General features: G+C 33.5%; 2 protein-coding genes across 2 annotated transcripts; both read right to left on the bottom strand.

Moving 5' to 3' along the window:
* Positions 1-1,054: 1,054 nt before the first annotated feature.
* On the bottom strand, positions 1,055-7,657 carry LOC120335159 (uncharacterized). The gene is made up of 13 exons (XM_078112637.1): positions 7,511-7,657; positions 6,661-7,246; positions 6,236-6,355; positions 5,466-5,581; positions 4,613-4,879; positions 4,445-4,547; positions 3,864-3,984; positions 3,498-3,680; positions 2,929-3,133; positions 2,555-2,666; positions 2,140-2,268; positions 1,382-1,540; positions 1,055-1,158 (listed from the first exon to the last, which is right to left on the bottom strand). The coding sequence occupies exons 3-12, from the start codon at positions 6,262-6,264 to the stop codon at positions 1,417-1,419; spliced, it is 1,389 nt and encodes a 462-aa protein (XP_077968763.1). The 5' UTR covers positions 6,265-6,355; positions 6,661-7,246; positions 7,511-7,657; the 3' UTR covers positions 1,055-1,158; positions 1,382-1,416.
* Positions 7,658-10,240: 2,583 nt separating this feature from the next.
* Positions 10,241-18,689, bottom strand: LOC120335098 (uncharacterized). The gene is made up of 11 exons (XM_078114986.1): positions 18,521-18,689; positions 18,097-18,253; positions 17,238-17,357; positions 16,448-16,578; positions 14,867-15,133; positions 14,692-14,794; positions 14,309-14,423; positions 13,913-14,095; positions 13,351-13,540; positions 12,587-12,757; positions 10,241-12,160 (listed from the first exon to the last, which is right to left on the bottom strand). The coding sequence occupies exons 1-11, from the start codon at positions 18,579-18,581 to the stop codon at positions 11,841-11,843; spliced, it is 1,818 nt and encodes a 605-aa protein (XP_077971112.1). The 5' UTR covers positions 18,582-18,689; the 3' UTR covers positions 10,241-11,840.
* Between the last annotated feature and the right edge of the window lie 1,174 nt (positions 18,690-19,863).

The following is a 19,863-nucleotide window of genomic DNA, read 5'->3' as shown; positions in this document are numbered from 1 at the left end:
GTTTCTTGCAGCACATTTGAATATGATGGTTGTGATGCTGGGTTGTTTGAAGGAGTTTCTGATCAATTAGAAGAATGTAATTAGCAACCACAGAAGAATTAAAAATCGATTTAAACTTATGATCTAGATAGAAATCAAATCTATGTAAACCTGTGGTACCCTTGATTAAGAATAATACTTTCTTGATTCAAATTCTTGATTCTTATATTACCCCAGAGAGTAAGTATGTTCAAAGAACAATTGTTTTCATTTTTTCGGCAATCTAATGAGCGTTACGTCTGGAGAGCGTTAATTTCATTTTTTGTGGCAAATATTTCCGGTGCTATTCCAGTTTTATAAATCCTCGAGTTATACAAATTATATTAGTTAATTGCATTGATTGCTTGATAAACGTTTTCTATCCCATAAACGTAGATTGCAAGTATATATCATTGAAGTGAAGTTACAATTTTAATTGTGGCCGTATTCTGTAGTATTCGTACCCTTTAAATGACAAAAAAATTGAACACACGATGATAAACGTATTTATTTGCTATAAAAACCGCTCGTGAAACTCGTACGGAAATAACATTTTCTACATCAGTAGTGCATTAATTCTCGCTACCTTTTTTTTTAATAGTTTCGTAATTGTGTTCTTTCACTCCTGCGTTTTCCTCCAAATTCTTTATTTTCTTCCTCAGTTTGTATATGATCCAGGCAGAGACGACCAAGAAGACGAAAGGAATGAGAAAACCAATCACAAAACTGATGATGTTGAACTCGAACGCTCCTTTCTCTAAAACAAATACGTTACTCTGGTTTCCAGTTGATATTCAAAACTTTTGAGATTATAGTTTGATTATAATCACGATTGTAAAAACTTGAGCATGTCTAAAATTATTTAGATAGTATAATAAGTTCACGACAATAGAAAACTTTATCTTTGAAAACATTTTGTGTGAAGCTTTTTTTAGAAATCGCATAACAGTTTATTTTTAATGTTGTTTAAAGTTTGCAATTTTTTCGTAATCTGGCTTTGAGTAAATCAAATCTGAATATTTATTATTCTTACCAGCATCGTTTTCAGCAGTTGTTTCTTGCTGAACTTTCAGCGTCATTGGAGGGCTCTGCTTGACATGTATTTGTTCACCAGAGGGTGTGGAATAAACTATCGAGACACTGAAGCAATATATGTTTAATTTTGAATTAATAAAATGAATTTCACTCAACAAAAGAAATGAAGCAGATATCAAGTTTTATTTGATAGAACTACAAAATGATTAAATCTATCTTATTTGCCGTTAAAATATATCTTTGCTGCTCGTCAGTTTCGAAATAGCATTATAATAATACCAAAACTTCCAATTAGAAGTGTTTGATAATTATAGGATATAAAAAAAACCTGAATTTCTCTTTATTTAATTTCCTATTTCTTCCCTAAAATAAAATTTCTTTTTCAGAGGATTGTTCCTTTTGTATCCCAGCTTTTCCTGTATTCATTACATCACATGTTGTCATTGATTCTTCACCGAGTGTAACATTCATTCGCTTCCCATTCATGCTATAATATTCAATGGGATTAGAATAGGGTCTGTTATTGAAGAATTACCGCTGCTACTCGAAACAATAGAAAAAATACGTTGCGCATGCAAGTATATACATATTGAAACTCTCAATATAGTATTATACATGAATTCAAAATACATGAATGGGTAGTTTGCACATATGCAGTATTGTAGTATCTTGTTGTATGTACTTTGTATGCCTTTAATATAGCCAAAAAGTAATGGTAGTACAATGCGTTTCTTAATGGTGGTTAGAAAAAATCGAAGTAAAAAATGTTGTAAATTTATACCGCTCTATTGCTGTTGTGTCCTTATATATTACATAATACATCCATTATCTAGACATATAATCACATCAACCAGGGAATTTTATCAAAAGTGAATTTCCTATTCGTCGAATCAGCCATCGAGGATAGCAAATGAAACACAAGGTACCGCTTGTGAATGAAACTTTCACCGGGTCTATCAATTTTAATATCGCGAATAGAATTTCAATCATTATGATTCATATGTTTTTTTTATAAATTTTGTTCAACTGAAAACATCCAACTAAATAATTACGTAAAATATTCATCTAGATAATACTATTTACAACCTTGACACAGGTATTGCTTTAGCAATGTATTCATCTCCGCTCACTGTGTTGTTAATATTTATCATGTCAGTCAAAGAAAAGTCGTCATCAAGTTCCTTCAAATATGTGCGTACAAGTACAAATATGCAACTGTAGATTAATAAATTGTACAATATTAAAAGTTGTACCGATATCATTATTTGTTGAGGAATGAACTCCATATTGTGGAATGATTATTATCAGAATTAATCAGAACTTTTGTATCTAGTAAGCAAAGTGACTGTATTGGTGAGACAGATTCATAATATACCTAATATGATATATGAACATGCCCAGTGGATTTTATTTTCAGGCTAACCATCAATCACAGAGAAAGAGACGTACAAACTTTGTAATTATCGATATATTATTTTCTTCTGTGTTGCATTTAGTTTACCTGACAAAGCCATTAGTCTCATCCGGTGCCTGTATTGCCATTTTTGTTATGCCGCACGCGCTGTTGATTAGGTTATCTTCAAACCTTTCGGGCGGGAAAACCTTTGCAGGAGCTAAAATACGAGAAAGTGTTTACTAAAATGAATTTTGACAAACGTGCTTACAATATCAATGATTTCTGCGTTATCAACTTATGCGTCACACTTTCGCTTCAAACAGGCCTCTGCAAAGGTGTCCAATAATCAATGAAATTTGAACATTTATACGATTTCACTGCGAAACAAATTACGCTTCTTTACATATCTTGTTGGATAGAGTTGTTAAGTAGATTGGTGATTGCAAAATTGATTGACAAATATTTACTTCTCAATATACCTGTAGGTTTTCCTAGACATGTGCCAATAACAGATAATTCCTGACCAAGTCCAGCACAATTGAATATTTTGATCGAAGCGTAATAGTTACGATTTGGTTCTGGTTGAAATGATAACGAAGTGGATGACGTCACATTTATTAGTTTCATGTCTGTCTTCAAGTTTGAATCTCGTGATGAAGCCAGGGTTGAAGCTAAATTCAGTTCCTATATTTCATCAGAAAGAAAATTCCATCAGAAATAATCAAGTTTTTCTTTTTCACTAAAAATTTCTTGAGCATTGGTGCCAAATAAGTTATTGAAGATAACGTAAGGTATACTCCAGATAATTGGAATATGAATTGGATATAAAATATTAATTATCAATATCTGCAATTTAGATCAACCGACCAAAACAGATATACGATCCTAGGTGATGGAGTGCCGTATAAACAGTCAAACTTCATGGCACACAGTGTCTACTTGATGATGCACGTATGGTTTCTAACACATAATGACATAACGTCAGTCAAAGTTAGTAAAAAACATGTGTTCCATATAATTTTTGTCAACAATGCAAATATGGACATACCACGGTATAAGTGTTCCCAGTTTCAGTATTGTTTGGAAATGACCAAGCAATGACACAAGTTTGATTCTTTTCGATCTGTGTAATGAACGACGATTCAGCCGATAACGTTGCTCCCCCTGTTTTTGCTTTTCGGGTGGTTGCATATTTGATTGGGCAATTATATTTTGGTACACATGCAGTTATCTGACAAAAGTAATTCATATGATCATTTCAATACCGCAACGTATAGGTGGGACAGAATAAACAGAACGCTTTGAATGTTAGGGTGATTATGAAAGTTGGGTCTTTTTGGCACAAATAGTCGCATAAATTAGGTGCGGAAACATGTAGGAGGGAATAATATGATATTAAACCATTATTGCTTACTTTGATTGTATAGGTTGTGACAGGCAACAGACTGGTTATCGTGATTGCTTGTTTCTCAGATGTTGGTGAATCCAGATCCACCCATCTTGTTGATCCACCTGCGGTCGGACTTACTTCTACTCTGTTAACAGATGTGTGTTGACAGTGACATTAATGCTAGTAACAACAGATATGAATATGAAAAATTGTGAACCAGCATGGAAGATTTACCAGTTGGTGTTTACCAATCCAGCTCAAATTCGGCCCGTTAGGTGTTTCAATCTGGTCACGCGCAGCCCCGAGTTCAATTTAGTGCCTACATCCTTTTGTTAATGTTCCTATAATGTTATCTTAACAAAGTTAGATTAACCGCATTGTGCCAAAAAAAACGTTGATGTTTCAAAATAATACAATATTCTCCGCCACAACAAAAATTCTTTACGTCACACTTACAGAGCCCGCCAGTCTAGGTGAACAAACTTTTTTGGTCCCTGCTCCAAAAACCTTGCCCACCCCTGCTCTAGAGGCATGATCGGAGTGAAAGATGACGCATAAACAAAATCTTGTAATTTATTTCTAAATATCCACAAAGATAAACTCACTTGTGTGGAAATCCAACAGCATTTATATGTGGTTGCCATGAGATGATAAAGTTAGTATTGCAAGTGTTATTTGATGCTTGATTGATAGTGGGATTTCCAGCCACTGGAAAAGTAAATACCAGAAGATTAGCTGACAGACATTAATCAGAGATTGGTATTTATATTCACCTTCATAAGATTCAGTTGTAGTTTTCCAGGTTTGACCAATTCGATAACGACAACTATAGGATCCCGCATCTGCAATATTTGCGTTTTGAAGATTCAATATTGCTGATCCAGTTTGTATCGTTTGATAAACTTTACTTGTAGTTGCGGTTGATACTTTGTTAGATGCTTTGTACCATTCAACTTGTGTTGCAGTGCTGCAGTCTGTTGCAGAACACATTCTCTGGTTTACGTTGATTGTTTGTATCCTAACGAACGGGCCTGGAAACACTGAAGCAGAATTTGTGAAATTTGAAACCGTAAATAACATAAATTGGTTTAGTATACGAAAAACTAGGTTGATTACTTTGGTTTATGCAAGCAGAAACACTGGACTTTGAAAGTACCTTAAATATATTTTTATCAAATTAAAGCATTTTTTATTTAGTACTGTTAGTGCAACTCTGTTTGTAACACAATTTAAATAAGTAATATTGTAAGTAATATTGTAGCGTTCTGGGTTCTATAGTTTTTTCACAGTTCAAGCTTCGTTCAGGATATCGTATGATTTTTGTGGAATTGTTGGTATAATATTACGGTTTGACTTTCGTGTACATATATTTGAGTTTTGCTCTATTGTTTCTTTAGATAAAACCTATGCGACTTGATGCGTTCCCTTTACCTGCAATTGAGCAACCTTGCATATTCAGACCACTTGTACGAATTAATGACAAAGCTAGAAAATCCATGAAAATATGAACATGAGGGCGAGTCGCACAATTCCGTTCTAAAACCATAGCCATCTAATTAATGTCATCGAATGAAAAATATTAATGATACATTTTTTCCTAATTAAAAAACAACAACTGAATATTACCTTTCTGGCAAATGTCGTAGGAGGTATCATCACAAGATGTATCAACCCACTCATACGTTTCTCTACCGACTGTCAGACAATTTTCACCAGTCCCACCATTTGGTTGATTATATTTCCTGATAAATTGAGAAGCCGTATTAAAAAATTGTAAAATTTATGCGCTTCCTAAGCAATGGTTATTGACAAGGTGTTGCGCAGATATGGCTACCCATTATCTTTAAGCAGAAGAAGTACTTATATATTAAATATAAAGTTAAAATCAATTGCAGCTTTGCCTAATTTATCCAATTGCCCGTAATTGTAATCTAGTAATGTTTGTCATCATTTCACATCCGACAAAATGAATTAAACTACGGTAGTGAGGTAATATCGTCATTGAAGTCATGCCGTGGTAGTTCTCTTTACTATAATATTGAGATTACTGAATACTGCATGGTATACGTGTTTAAAAAACTATTTCTCGCAGCACATATTTTAAGACATTCCTAAATGAAGTTGATAAACAAACCAGTATTGATATCCCACTTCTTCTCTCATTATTAATTGGTCGAGTTATTGACGAAAATTCCGAAGTTAAGCAGATTTACGGTACCCGCCGACCAGCACAAATTTCACTTTCCAATTTTAAAATCCTATTCACTCGTGTGCGCATGTTTGACAGAAATTAGGCGACCTCAGAAAATCTTCACGCGACCCAGAGTTTGGGAACCACTGATCTAAGCAATAGTTATTTACATGGCGACTTTTGTGAATAAAATTGAAACACAAACCAGTTTTGATATCCCGCTTCTCCTATCATGATCACATCAGTACCATCTTGCCATTTCCAATCTCCTTCTGTAGCTATGTCGTTTCCTCCGATATAAAAGGCGTTTTCACCACCTTGTATGCTAAGAGTATAAAAACCTTATTAGTTTTAAAAACAAAGATCGGAGCAATCAATTGAAAACTGAAAGAACATAAGAATAAAAGTTTTGAATAAGATCACGGACACGCTAAGATACCTAAATAACCTTTGTGTGATGAGGCAATGTAGTATCATAAAAGCGCTGATTATGCCAGGTATCCCGCAATCAAAAATTCCCAATTAGTTCAGGTGTTTACATGTGATTTGCAAATTTGAATGTATAAACTAATTGCTGAAAAACCATTGCGCGGACAAAAATTTTGTTTATATGTTTTCAAATATACAAACTTGTTAGCATTGTCTGTAGATTCTTGCTTTATTCTATTCACGGCACACTAATAGTTTCAATGCAACACACTCAAGGTAAAAGAATCGTTCTGTAGTTAATAAAACAACAATGATTTCTCGATATAGAATGGGGTTAGTTTTGCAATATTATGTAAAATAAAGAACTACATATTTGTGATTATCCCTATAAGGTAGCAATCTTCCTAAAAGTAAAATAAATCTCTCACCCGTACATCACTGTACAAACAATATTCCATTTCAGCTTTCATAAATCTATATATATAAGTTTTTAATCTACATCGAGATGATACAAACAACAGTAAAATAATCAATTCCAACATTCTAGTGCTAGAATTTCATTGTATACATTGAATAATTCACATAGTAAATAACACCAAGATATCGAAAATAATTTTCTTTTTAACTCAGGGGAATGATGAATTAATGACTGTCGTTATTCTCTCATTATCAACTTTAGCCAAGTAACCTCCAAATCCTTCACAAGAAGACCTTGCTCTGTTATAAGTTTTACATTGCTTGTAAAAAAGCAGTTCAAACCCATCAACACATTCTTCCTTCCAGGGATCTGAAACACAACGATATCTGGAATTGTAATCAGATTCAAAACTGAACAATCAATTAAATAACAATTCTCATTTATTAACATAAAATTTACCAAAAAAAAATTGAAATAATGGATTGAATTAGTATACAGTACTTAAAACCTGAGGTGTTTTTTCATTTAGTATAAAAAAAACATTTGTATTTTTCCGAGAGAAATACTTATTAATGAACAAAATGTTTGAGAGGGTTAAAAAAAATATTTTCATTAATACAATATTCAACTAACCTTGAGCTAAATCACTTGTGATGATGATCGAAAACGATATCGCCAAAATTGTAAGATTCATCTTTATTATTCGAATGACACAGTTTTTGACATTTGTGGTCAATTTGAATATAACACCCAAATTTTAACTCTGATTAGGTCGTTTAGGGTTTCAATTAGCATAACTGCAATGAACGGAATATAATTTATTTAATGCGACAATGAAAAATAAAAATATAACTATTTTAAGATATATATATTAAGCATCTCAAGTACATGGACTTGATAAACATCACAGTTCCAATTGTTGATGCAATTTTACGAATAGCGGCGAAGAACGATGACTGACTTAAACTTTTGCTAAGCAGTAGATAGGCCTTTTCACCAGTTACCCAACTACATAAATGCGCACCTTTTATATTCGGTTTTCATGTTGATCATAGATAGTCGTTAGCTTAAGACTAAACTGGTTTTCAATATATTTCTACAGGAGGACAATATTCATGAGGCTTCTTTATGATAAATTACAAATAGCAGGGCCTGTGCCTGATTTGAAGCGAAAGCATTGGAACACCTGTTCACGAGAATAGTTTCATACTGTGTATTGACTACACAACTTATGCGTAAGCTTTATCATTCACATTTTCAAATACCTCCATAAATACAAACTGGTAATATTATTACAATACTAACATTTCTCGAAACTGAGGTGGTTCACTGAGTCAGTCTATCACTTCCCACCTTAACAAAAGACTTCTAAGCGCACGAAAACTTACAATAACCGTTCCTTAGTCACAATGGATTGTGTGTGCATGCATCAGTTATATCTCATGCAATATCACATTTTCATGAGCAAGCATGAAATTCGTTAAGCAAACACAGCATTGTGATTGTTCCTAGCATCGTTGTCGAATACATGTAAAGTACCATTTACCTATTAAAGTAGAAAGTGTTTTTCTCTGTCTTTCATCAGTGTATCCTTATAGCATCAACCCCCCAAATTTACTGCATTTGAGATCTAATCTCTACATACCCACCATGCACTCCATCACGCAGATCTTCGATAACAAATCAGGATACAATAATACCTCCCTGCTAGAGGTTTACTTGAAAGAATGTAGGAACATATCGTTTGAATCTTTATTAAATCGCTGTAGTTCCGGTTTAAAAATATACCACGTTAAAAATGAGGAACGTAGCATTGAACTAACCGCCGGGCGACATTGCTTTATTGCACGTAATTGAACGCCAAATTGAATTCTATTGAGGAAACGATATTTCTCGAGAAAGCTATTAGGCTGGAAATAGATATTTAACTTCTGGATATAGAACTATTGATCAACCTCAATTAACAGATTTTCACAGAGGACTTGGAGACCCTACCTTACAATGACAACTTTATACGTCGTTTGCATTAACTGATGCAGTATCGACTTGTTACACCTTTTCAGAGAATCGTTCATGGTTTCAAAATAACCCATCCAATTTTCTACATCATGATTGAGACATTTATCAGCCTTTGGCAATCCAAAGAGATCTAGCTGAATAATGTGCCGTAGTTTTGGGTAATTACTAAATTGAAAAGTAAAGAAAAGACGTAGATGGGTTGAAAAAGGCTGATTCGAATTGGAAACACTCGTTTTCATTTTATAACAGAAATGGTAGAACAATAGAAAAATTTCGGCTCTATATCAATTTGGTATTAACTAGTGTGGACCCCAAAAAGACATATTCTAAGGTTTAAAGTTGAATATTCCAACTTACTACCGCTTGCGCCCGTTTCAACCGTTTCAAAACATTCAAAGTCTACAATTAATAATTTATTCGTGGCACATTTCCAATTTTTTTTTAAAAAATTGGAAGACTTGAGTTTAAATGCTAAAAAAAATTTAAAATTTGACTCTGATACCGGTCATAGTTGTGCGCTGCACGACTTGATGAACCCAGATCATTTGGAACACATGCGAAAAGTGAAACAAAAGGTTTTACGTGGAAGGTTTTACGCCACCGGAGCATGAATTCGTATTTTATTGTAGTTTATGTCCATCTCGTTAGCCAACAGCTTGGCAAAGTTTGATGTTGTTAATTGTTTTTTTTTCCTTACAAAGTTGAATTAATTTTTCATTGAAACAATTGTAAAGACAGGAATGTGATGTAATTTTGCCTGGTCTGTTGCGTTGTGTTAAGATGTACAAGCGATACCAGGTTGTCCTTGTTTTAACTGGTGGCGTAGTGTTAGAGAATCAAGATTCCTGGAATTGAAAAAGTCCTGCCACCGAAAAAAAAAAAGCCTGGTATATTACCGGCACAATATCTCAACAGCAACAGACAAAAACAGCACTTTAGCAAAGAACGTTTCACATGTTTGCATAATAGTCATATTTTTGATTAGAACTGCACGCGTGAATATCGAGCCATCCCGACTGGTACTTGCGAATCCATGCTCTCTTTCCTGGCACTTTAATTTTTTTTTTTTTTCTAATTTTTCCGTACTCTATCGAGGTTTCAAATCTAATAAACTTTGAATATTTATTTACATTCTTATATCTTAAGAAAACAATAATCTTTTCGACTTAACAAGGTATGATTAATTTTTCTCTAGCAAATCATGGCAACGCTGAATACTAAATATGGAAATCAGACTCTTGAGTCACTTTTGTACATATGCATTGCTAAACCAACTGTATTTTATTCTGTTTACTGTATACAAAATTAATATTAGAAACTAATAACATATTGTTGAGCAACGTAATGAACAAATTGAAATTGATTGCGGAGCAAAAATAGAATATTCATATTTTCGTTCCATAGATGATAATGTGTTTTAAGATCGGTATTGTTGGGAAACAATTTTGTCGAATATCGTTGTTTCTCTGTCTTTTTTTCTCTTTCCACGTTTGTCTATATTTACGAAAAATTTGGAAGATTCCATATACAGCACAGTGAGGTTTTACACGACCCTGCTGTTTGTGCAAATGTTTTTGCAAATCACATGATTCCCGATTGCAGTAGACATTAAAAAATATTTCACATACATATATTTATACATCAAAATTCTAAATGGAAGAGACTTTTTAATCGATTGAGGGTTAATTTTTAAATAAAGAAATAAAATAACTTTTAGTAAAGGAAAGTTTGCAAAACGAGCTTTGGCTCAGTATTCACTCGTACAGTCATTTTATATTCTAATGAACATGGCCAGCTTTCCAAAAATTTGGAATTACCGACTCACCCAAATCTGCATTTGCGATCATTTTAACTCATTACTCTATTTAAACATCTTTAAAACGTATATGTTGTATGTGTTTTAAATTCAAGTATTCTCCAAACACAAGAATGCTCCTTATATTTACTAGACATTAGATTAGAGGGTAGGGTGCTGGATGTTCAAGACTCAAGAGATGTTAAATTTTGCTCGTGTTTATAAGATTATTATACTTAATTAAATCTGTACACATAAAGAAGCAACATTTAAAAATATTAATAAAGAATAATCAACAGTTCCGCAGTAATGTGAAATATTATTTTTCGGTAAAAATACAATAAAAATATAGATAGTTATGAAGGACGGATTGTTTCGTCATCGATTCGAAGACACCGAAAACAAATTAAAAAAAGAAACAAAAACATTACATGGTCTTCATTAAAGCATCAGACACATCACGTACCAAAGTAACCCCCATGACCGGCATTTTGGACATGTAATCGGATTACTATGAGAATAATGGTCTATTTTAGTCAACTTTTAAAGAAGACTTTTTCATTCTTGGAAATGAAACCACGATAAACCTTTTATACATTATAGAATGTGCGTATCAGTTGTCGTCCTGGAAAATATAACGAGCAAGACAAAATGAGCTTCATGATTAGTTGCGTTGTGATAGAATGCACTAACTTAACCTAACTCACAAGTCGTTTATATGAATGCATGTAAAATACATGGGATCAACTGAAGAATGTCCTCCACCGGCGGAGCCGGCTTTGGGGGGGGGGGGGATTCTTCAGTTGGTCTTAGTTGGGTGGAGATTCTTCAGTTGATCTAACTTGGGGTGGAGATTCTTCAGTTGGGTACCCTTGGGAGATTCTTTAGTTGATCCAATGACCTACAGAGCTGATTACACTCTGTGTGAGAAAGTTATTGGTGACTGATAATTTCGTTGATCCGGTTGTAATGTAAAGATGTCTGGATGTGAAACCATGGACAGCGGCATGGCAGATTACTTCAACAGCAACGCGATATTGTATGTTGCACGTTTACGGAGTGTTTCATCAAATAAAAAAACATGTTTCAAATTTTTTACATTTTGTAATATGCAAATAGCCACTGCTAAGCTAAAGTTCATCAGGCGTTCTAAGTTTCGTAAGCTGTTTCCACTCGTGTTTTCATAGTTGTCGCAGGTAGAGCTTGTTCGTAACCGGCAGCTTCCTGCAGCACATTTGAAGATGATGGTTGTTCGTAAGCTGACTCCACTTGTGTTTGCTTAGCTGGCGCAGGAAGAGCTTGTTCGTAACCGGCAGCTTCTTGAGGCACATTTGAAGATGATGGCTGTTCGTAAGCGGACTCCACTTGTGTTTTCTTAGTTGACGCAGGAAGAGCTTGTTCGTAACCGGCAGTTTCTTTTAGCACGTTCGAATATGATGGTTGAGAAACTGGGTCGTTGAAAGGAGTTGCTGATTAATTAAAAAAAAAAGTTCAATTAACGACTATAGGAGAAATATTAAAATCTTAAAAATATCGACCGAGAAGTGGCGAACAATGCAACCCAAATCCAAATCATTTCTGATTTTTCATTGTCGTCACTCAAGAGCGAATTACACAATAAGGTAGAGTAAACGTTTGTATAATGACTAAACGATACAAAAAGACTAGTAACATATTTGTCATATTTTAGAAATTTGAGATGAGAATGATACCGGAGAAGACATACATATTTTACTTAGGCGAATTTTCTTATATTCCTGTTTAAATATTTTAGCATTGGTGATGAAAGGAGAGATGGTGAATGTCATATGTATTTACTTATATTTTAGAATTTTTCGGTGGCTGATCAATAATAATGTATTTTACGTGAAATGGTGATTTTCGGATCTCACTACCTTTTTCTTGTATGGTTTCGTAATTATGTTCTTTCTCTTCTGCATTTTTCTTCAACTTCTTTATCTTTTCCATCAATTTGTATATGATTAAGCCAAAGACTACGTAGAATATCAAAGGAATTAGAAAACCGATCACAAAACTGACGATGTTCAACTCGAACGATTTCTTTTCTAAAAAATTATATAGGCTAAACAAAACTTAAATATTAGAAATTTTTTAAATAATATTGAAAGTTTTAACAAAATTGACAATATTTTCATTTTAAAACCGAATAGTTGCATGAACATTATTCCTTAATCGAAAGAATAATTTTCTAAACAATATATATTTCAGTAAATGATTCCCAAACTTTTTTTCATTTTTTGAAGTAAAGTGTCTGCAAAAATCATAATTCACTGTCATAAAGTTTGGATTGGAATCTTATATAGTTCTCGGAACATAATTAGTATCTAATTACTATTTCCCTTGAATTATTTCCTGAAACTTAATACTGATTCAAGTTTGAGCCGAAAATCATACATCAATATAGTACATACGGTTCTCTAACATCGGCCCATTGATAACAAAAAAGAAATTCATTATAAAGGTATTTTCACAACAAGGATTGAAAATCAATTACCAAAAAATATACAATTTAACTAAGATAATGCGACAACCACTCTCCATGAATTCCATAGGAGTGAGTGAATTCTCAATGATTACACCCAATTAAGTGAAACAAATCAAAATACTTGGAAATATAATATTTGAATTCAATTTATACTTTTTGGATTTCCTACACAAGAACCTTTGAGAGACCAAACGCAATTGAGTATTTTGATCGAAGCAGAATAGTTACGATCTGGTTCTGGTTGAAATGGATACACGGATGATGACGTCACGTTCATGAGCTTCGTCTCTATCTCCGAGTTTGCATCTTGCGAAGAAACTGGAGTTGAAGTTAGATTCAGTTCCTATAAATCATCAGATAAAAATTTGTTTCAGAAATATTAGTGTCATCGCATCGAAATCTAGAATTTTTCACTGAAAAAGCCGTTAAAAATTAGTGATAGATAAGATGTTGAAGTTAGCGCAAAAAGACAAAAACTTCGAGTTGATTTGGATATGAATTAAATATAAAATATCTGCCATTAATATTAGTAGACAGTGGTGCGTGGCTAGACGCACGTTAGTGACAGATTGGCTGTATAATCAGTCAAACATCACGGCTCAGTGTGCACTTTTCAAAACGCGTATAAATTCTATATTCAAGTTATATATCTTCAGCTAAGTTGTCGAAGAACATGTGCGAATAATTTGTATCGACAATTGAAATATTGACTTACCACGGTATATGAATCACCAGTCTTCATATTGTTAGATAAGGTCCAAGAGATGACGCAAGTTTGTGTATTCTTGTACTGTATAATAGATGGCGATTCAACAGATAACGTTGCTCCATCTGTTCTTGCCTTTTGGGTGGTAGAATAATTGGTTGTGCAATATTCTTTTGTTACACATGCAGTTACCTGTATAAATAATTGACATGAATACAATATAATAACGCAATATACAATTGTACAGAATACTCAGGTAGGTTTCAATGTCTCAAAAATTTAGATCTCTTGTCACAATTAGAACACACAAGGTGAGGTGTGACCTTGCCAATTTTTAAAATACAAAAAAGTAATCACAAATAAGAAACGATGGTGTCACCGATATTTTGGACCTGTATTGCTTACTTTGATTGTGTAGGTTGTGGTTGACGACAAATTAGTTATTGTTGTTGACTGATTCTCAGATGTTAGTGAATCCAACCATCTGGATGATCCACCTAAGGTCGAACTTACTTCAATTCTGTGAAATAGAAGTGTGCTCATACTGACATAATAATAGAATTTGTTCTAGAGAACTTTATGTATCTGTTTTATATTGAGTCGTCTTGTAACGGAAATGTTAGTGTTGGTTCTACATGCTAAAGATACCTGGTACAACCATGTTATCAACCATCTTACCAATTGCAATAATTATGATTAATTAATATATTGGATAATGCGAACCGCGTATCTTTAAGTTTTAATTGTCTCTCTAAAGGTTTGATTTTCAAATAATCATAAAACTTTACTTGTGTGGGAATCCAACAGCATTTGTATGTGGTTTCCATGAGATGATCAAGTTAGAGTTGCAGACGTCATTCGATATTCGATAGATTGAGGGATTTCCAGCCACTGAAAAAAGAATTACGCAAGATCAGTAAACAGAGATTACAAACATATATAAATGTTAATATCTATATTTACCTTCATATGATTCAGTTGTAGTTTTCCACAATTTACCAATTTGATAACGACAACTATAGGATCCCGCATCTGCAACATTTGCGTTTTGAAGATTCAATGTTGCTGATCCAGTGTGTATCGTTTGATAAACTCTACTTGTAGTTGCGGTTGATACTTTGTTAGATGCTTTGTGCCATTCAACTTGTGTAGCAGTGCTGCATTCTGTTGCAGAACACCTTTTCTGGTTTCCGTTGATGGTTTGTATTCCAACGAAAGGGCCTTGAAACACTAAAGGAGAATTTCCAAAATTGGTTAATATTTAGAATGAATAGGTTTATTACGTTGGTTCATGTAAGCAGAAACACTGAACATTTAATTATCTAAATTATTTGTTTTAACAAATAAAAACATTTTTGAATTAATACTACTAATGCATCTCTGTTTGTAATACAAGTTAAATTAAGTGATTAAAGTCTAATCATTCGTATTATAAGCATTCAGTGGAACCGACATATAATACGGATACTTGTATCGATGTGATCTGTATTGATCAGTTTCAAGTGAATAATCCAAATTTGACAATCTATTTATATTCATATTCAATCTACAATCACTAATTAAGTGCTAGATTATCGGGCACGAAATGGACCTATGGATTGGTTTGGTATTATGTTGTTGTTGATCATCATGTTATCAGTCTTTCTTTTCTTCATCTTGTTGATATTAAGAAAATTCCCATTTGCTTTATTTACTGGATAAATTGCTATCAACTTTTGTGTTCAAAGAGTGTTGTTGTCTCTCGACGGCTGTTATTTTCATTTATTTCAAAATTTTTTGAGGACTCTGTGAGAATCGTTTTTTATTTGTAGTTTTGTGTGGCGACGTCGACAAAATTAAAAATAAGGTACTCCTGAAATATGCGCACCAAGTTGTCGCACAACCTGAACCCTCCCCTTGTACATAACCTGAGTTCAGCTTGTATGGCATCTTTGTGCGCATACTTCAGAAGGTCCAAAAATAAATTGTAGCGGTTCTGCGACCACGAGTTAACGGGTATGGTGCTAGCAAAAGTCGGTGGATCCCGTGCTTAGTGAAATACGGAAGTTTTTTTATGGGGAACGGTAAACTACAGTACGGAATCTGGTAATACGGTAGTGACTCGGATCATTTGGTAGTTCAATTCAAGTAGAAATTGGAAGAATGAGTCATCGTCACGATACCTGAAAGGTTAGGGCGGTCAGGGTACTGTAACTGTATTGTTCCGGGTACTGTAGCTGTTCCACAGTTCAAGCTTGGTTCAGGATATTGTATGGATTTTGCGAAATTGTTGGTATATATAATATTGCGTTTTGTTCTTTGTGTACATATATATAGGTTTTGCTCTATTGTTTCTGTAAATGAAACTCATGCAACTTGATACGTTTTCGTTACCTTCAGCTGAGCAAGCTTGCACACACTTGTACATTATTAGAAAAATTTATCACATGGCTAGAAACGCCTTGAAAGGGTGATTATGAGGAAGAGTTGTACATTATCGTTCATAGACTAAAACCATATCATATCTTTCTTCCCAATTGAAAAAAAAAATAAACTGAATATTACCTTTCTGGCAAATGTAATAGAAATTCTCATCACAGGATGAATCAGTCCACATATACGTTTCTTTGCCTAATGTCAAACAGTCTTCAACAACAGTATTGCTTAAAGTCTCACCATTTGGTTGATTATATTTCCTGATAAATTTAGAAGGCGAAAACCAATTAGGTCTAAAATCTAAGGCTCTAAGGTAAACAATAGTTATTGACAAGGTGTTGCTCAGATATAACTACCAATTATTCTCCAAACAGGAAAAGTATTGATACATTAAATGTAAATTAATATAAAGTATAGCTATGTACAATTTATCCATTTGCCCGTAACTGTTATCTAGTAAGGTTTGTCACCATTTCTTCGACGATAAAATGATTTTAACAACGGTAGATAATGAATATCATCATTCAAGTCATGCCGTGGTACTTCCATTTGCTATATTATTGAGAATAATGAATACTACATAGTATACGTGTTTAAAAAACTATTTCTCGCAGCACATATTTTAAGACATTTCTAAATAAAGTTGATAAACATACCAGTATTGATATCCCACTTCTTCTCTCATTATTAATTGGTCGAGGTATTGACGAAAATTCCGAAGTTAAGCACTTTATACGGTACCCGCCGACCATCACAAATTTCACTTGCCAATTTTAAAATCCTATTCACTCGGGTGCGCATGTTTGACAGAAATTAGGCGACCTCGAAAAATCTTCACGCGACCCAGAATTTGGGAACCACTGATCTAAGCAATAGTTATTTACAAGGCGACTTTTGGGAATAAAATTGAAAAACAAACCAGTTTTGATATCCCGCTTCTCCTGTCATGATCACATCGGTACCATCTTGCCATTTCCAATCTCCTTCTGTAGCTATGTCGTTTCCTCCGATATAAAAGGTGTTTGCATAACCTTGTATGCTAAGAGTATAAAAACCTTATTAGTTTTAAAAACAAATATCGGAGAAATCAATTGAAAACTGAAAGAAAGGGGACATAGGAATAGAAGTTTTGAAATAGACCACGGACACGCTAAGATACCTAAATAACCTTTGTGTGATGACACAATGTAGTATCATAAAAGCGCTGATTATGCCGGGTATCCCGCAATCAAAAATTCCCAATTAATTCCGGAGTTTACATGTGATTTGCAAGCTTGAATGTATGAACTAATTGCTGAAAAACCATTGCGCGGATAAAAATTTTGTTTATATTTATTCAAATATACAAACTTGTTAGCATTGAAAAGTCTGTAGATTCTTGCTTTATTCTATTCACGGCACACTAATAGTTTCAACACACTCAAGGTAAAAGAATCGTTCTGTAGTTAATAAAACAACAATGATTTCTCGATATAGATTGGGGTTAGTTTTGCAATATTATGTAAAATAAGAACTACATATTTGTGATTATCCCTATAAGGTAACAATCTTCCTAAAAGTAAAATAAATCTCTCACCCGTACATCACTGTACAAACAATATTCCATTTCAGCTTTCATAAATCTATATATATAAGTTTTTAATCTACATCGAGATGATACAAACAACAGTAAAATAATCAATTCCAACATTCTAGTGCTAGAATTTTATTGTATACATTGAATAATTCACATAGTAAATAACACCAAGATATCGAAAATAATTTTCTTTTTAACTCACTCGAATGCTGAATTAATGACTGACGTTATTCTCTCATTATCAACTTTAGCCAAGTAACCTCCCAATCCTTCACAAGAAGACTTTGCTCTGTTATAAGTTTTACGTTGCTTGTAAAAAAGCAGTTCAAACCCATCAACACATTCTTCCTTCCAGGGATCTGAAACACAACGGTATCTGGAATTGTAATCAGATTCAAAACTGAACAATCTATTAAATAACAATTCTCATTTATTAACATAAAATTTGACAAAATAAAAAATTGAAATAATGGATTGAATTAGTATACAGTACTTAAAACCTGAGGTGTTTTTTCATTTAGTATAAAAAAAAAACATTTGTATTTTTCCGAGAGAAATACTTATTAATGAACAAAATGTTTGAGAGGGTTAAAAAAATGTTTTCATTAATACAATATTCAACTAACCTTGAGCTAAAGCACTTGTGATGATGATCGAAAACGATATCGCCAAAATTGTAAGATTCATCTTTATTATTCGAATGACAAAGTTTTTGACATTTGTGGTCAATTTAAATATAACACCCTAATTTTAACTCTGATTAGGTCGTTTCGGGTTTCAATTAGCATAACTGCATTGAACGGAATATAATTTATTTAATGCGACAATAAAAAATAAAAATATAACTATTTTAAGATATATATATTAAGCATCTCAAGTACATGGACTTGATAAACATCACAGTTCCAATTGTTGATGCAATTTTACGAATAGCGGCGAAGAACGATGACTGACTTAAACTTTTGCTAAGCAGTAGATAGGCCTTTTCACCAGTTACCCAACTACATAAATGCGCACCTTTTTATTCGGTTTTCATGTTGATCATAGATAGTCGTTAGCCTAAGACTAAACTGGTTTTCAATATATTTCTACAGGAGGACAATATCCATGAGGCTTCTTTATGATAAATTACAAACAGCAGGGCCTGTGCCTGATTTGAAGCGAAAGCATTGGAACACCTGTTCACGAGAATAATTTCATACTGTGTATTGACTACACAACTTATGCGTAAGCTTTATCATTCACATTTTCAAATACCTCCATAAATACAAACTGGTAATATTATTACAATACTAACATTTCTCGAAACTGAGGTGGTTCACTGAGTCAGTCTATCACTTCCCACCTTAACAAAAGACTTCTAAGCGCACGAAAACTTACAATAACCGTTCCTTAGTCACAATGGATTGTGTGTGCATGCATCAGTTATATCTCCTGCAATATCACATTTTCATGAGCAAGCATGAAATTCGTTAAGCAAACACAGCATTGTGATTGTTCCTAGCATCGTTGTCGAATACATGTAAAGTACCATTTACCTATTCAAGTAGAAAGTGTTTTTCTCTGTCTTTCATCAGTGTATCTTTATAGCATCAACCCCCCATATTTACTGCATTTGAGATCTAATCTCTACATACCCACCATGCACTCCATCACGCAGATCTTCGATAACAAATGAGGATACAATAATACCTCCGTGCTAGAGGTTTACTTTAAAGAATGTAGGAACATATCGTTTGAATCTTTATTAAATCGCTGTAGTTCCGGTTTAAAAATATACCACGTTAAAAATGAGGAACGTAGCATTGAACTAACCGCCGGGCGACATTGCTTTATTGCACGTAATTGAACGCCAAATTGAATTCTATTGAGGAAACGATATTTCTCGAGAAAGCTATTAGGCTGGAAATAGATATTTAACTTCTGGATATAGAACTATTGATCAACCTCAATTAACAGATTTTCACAG

Source organism: Styela clava, chromosome 1 (assembly GCF_964204865.1).
Source record: "Styela clava chromosome 1, kaStyClav1.hap1.2, whole genome shotgun sequence".
In the NCBI taxonomy this organism is placed as follows: domain Eukaryota; kingdom Metazoa; phylum Chordata; class Ascidiacea; order Stolidobranchia; family Styelidae; genus Styela; species Styela clava.
Note: the sequence above shows the minus strand (reverse complement) of the source record. Positions and strands in the feature narration are given on the sequence as shown.

Coding starts and splice junctions, on each gene's coding strand:
- LOC120335159 (XM_078112637.1), bottom strand. CDS start 6,264: ATGATAGGAGAAGCGGGATATCAAAACTG. Junction 3,681..3,863: donor TCACAACCTATACAATCAAA/GTAAGCAATAAT, acceptor TACTTTTGTCAG/ATAACTGCATGTGTACCAAA. Junction 3,134..3,497: donor CTGGGAACACTTATACCGTG/GTATGTCCATAT, acceptor GATGAAATATAG/GAACTGAATTTAGCTTCAAC.
- LOC120335098 (XM_078114986.1), bottom strand. CDS start 18,581: ATGAATCTTACAATTTTGGCGATATCGTTTTCGATCATCATCACAAGT. Junction 18,254..18,520: donor CACAAGTGCTTTAGCTCAAG/GTTAGTTGAATA, acceptor GTTGTGTTTCAG/ATCCCTGGAAGGAAGAATGT. Junction 12,758..13,350: donor TTGTGTAGGAAATCCAAAAA/GTATAAATTGAA, acceptor ATAATTTTTTAG/AAAAGAAATCGTTCGAGTTG.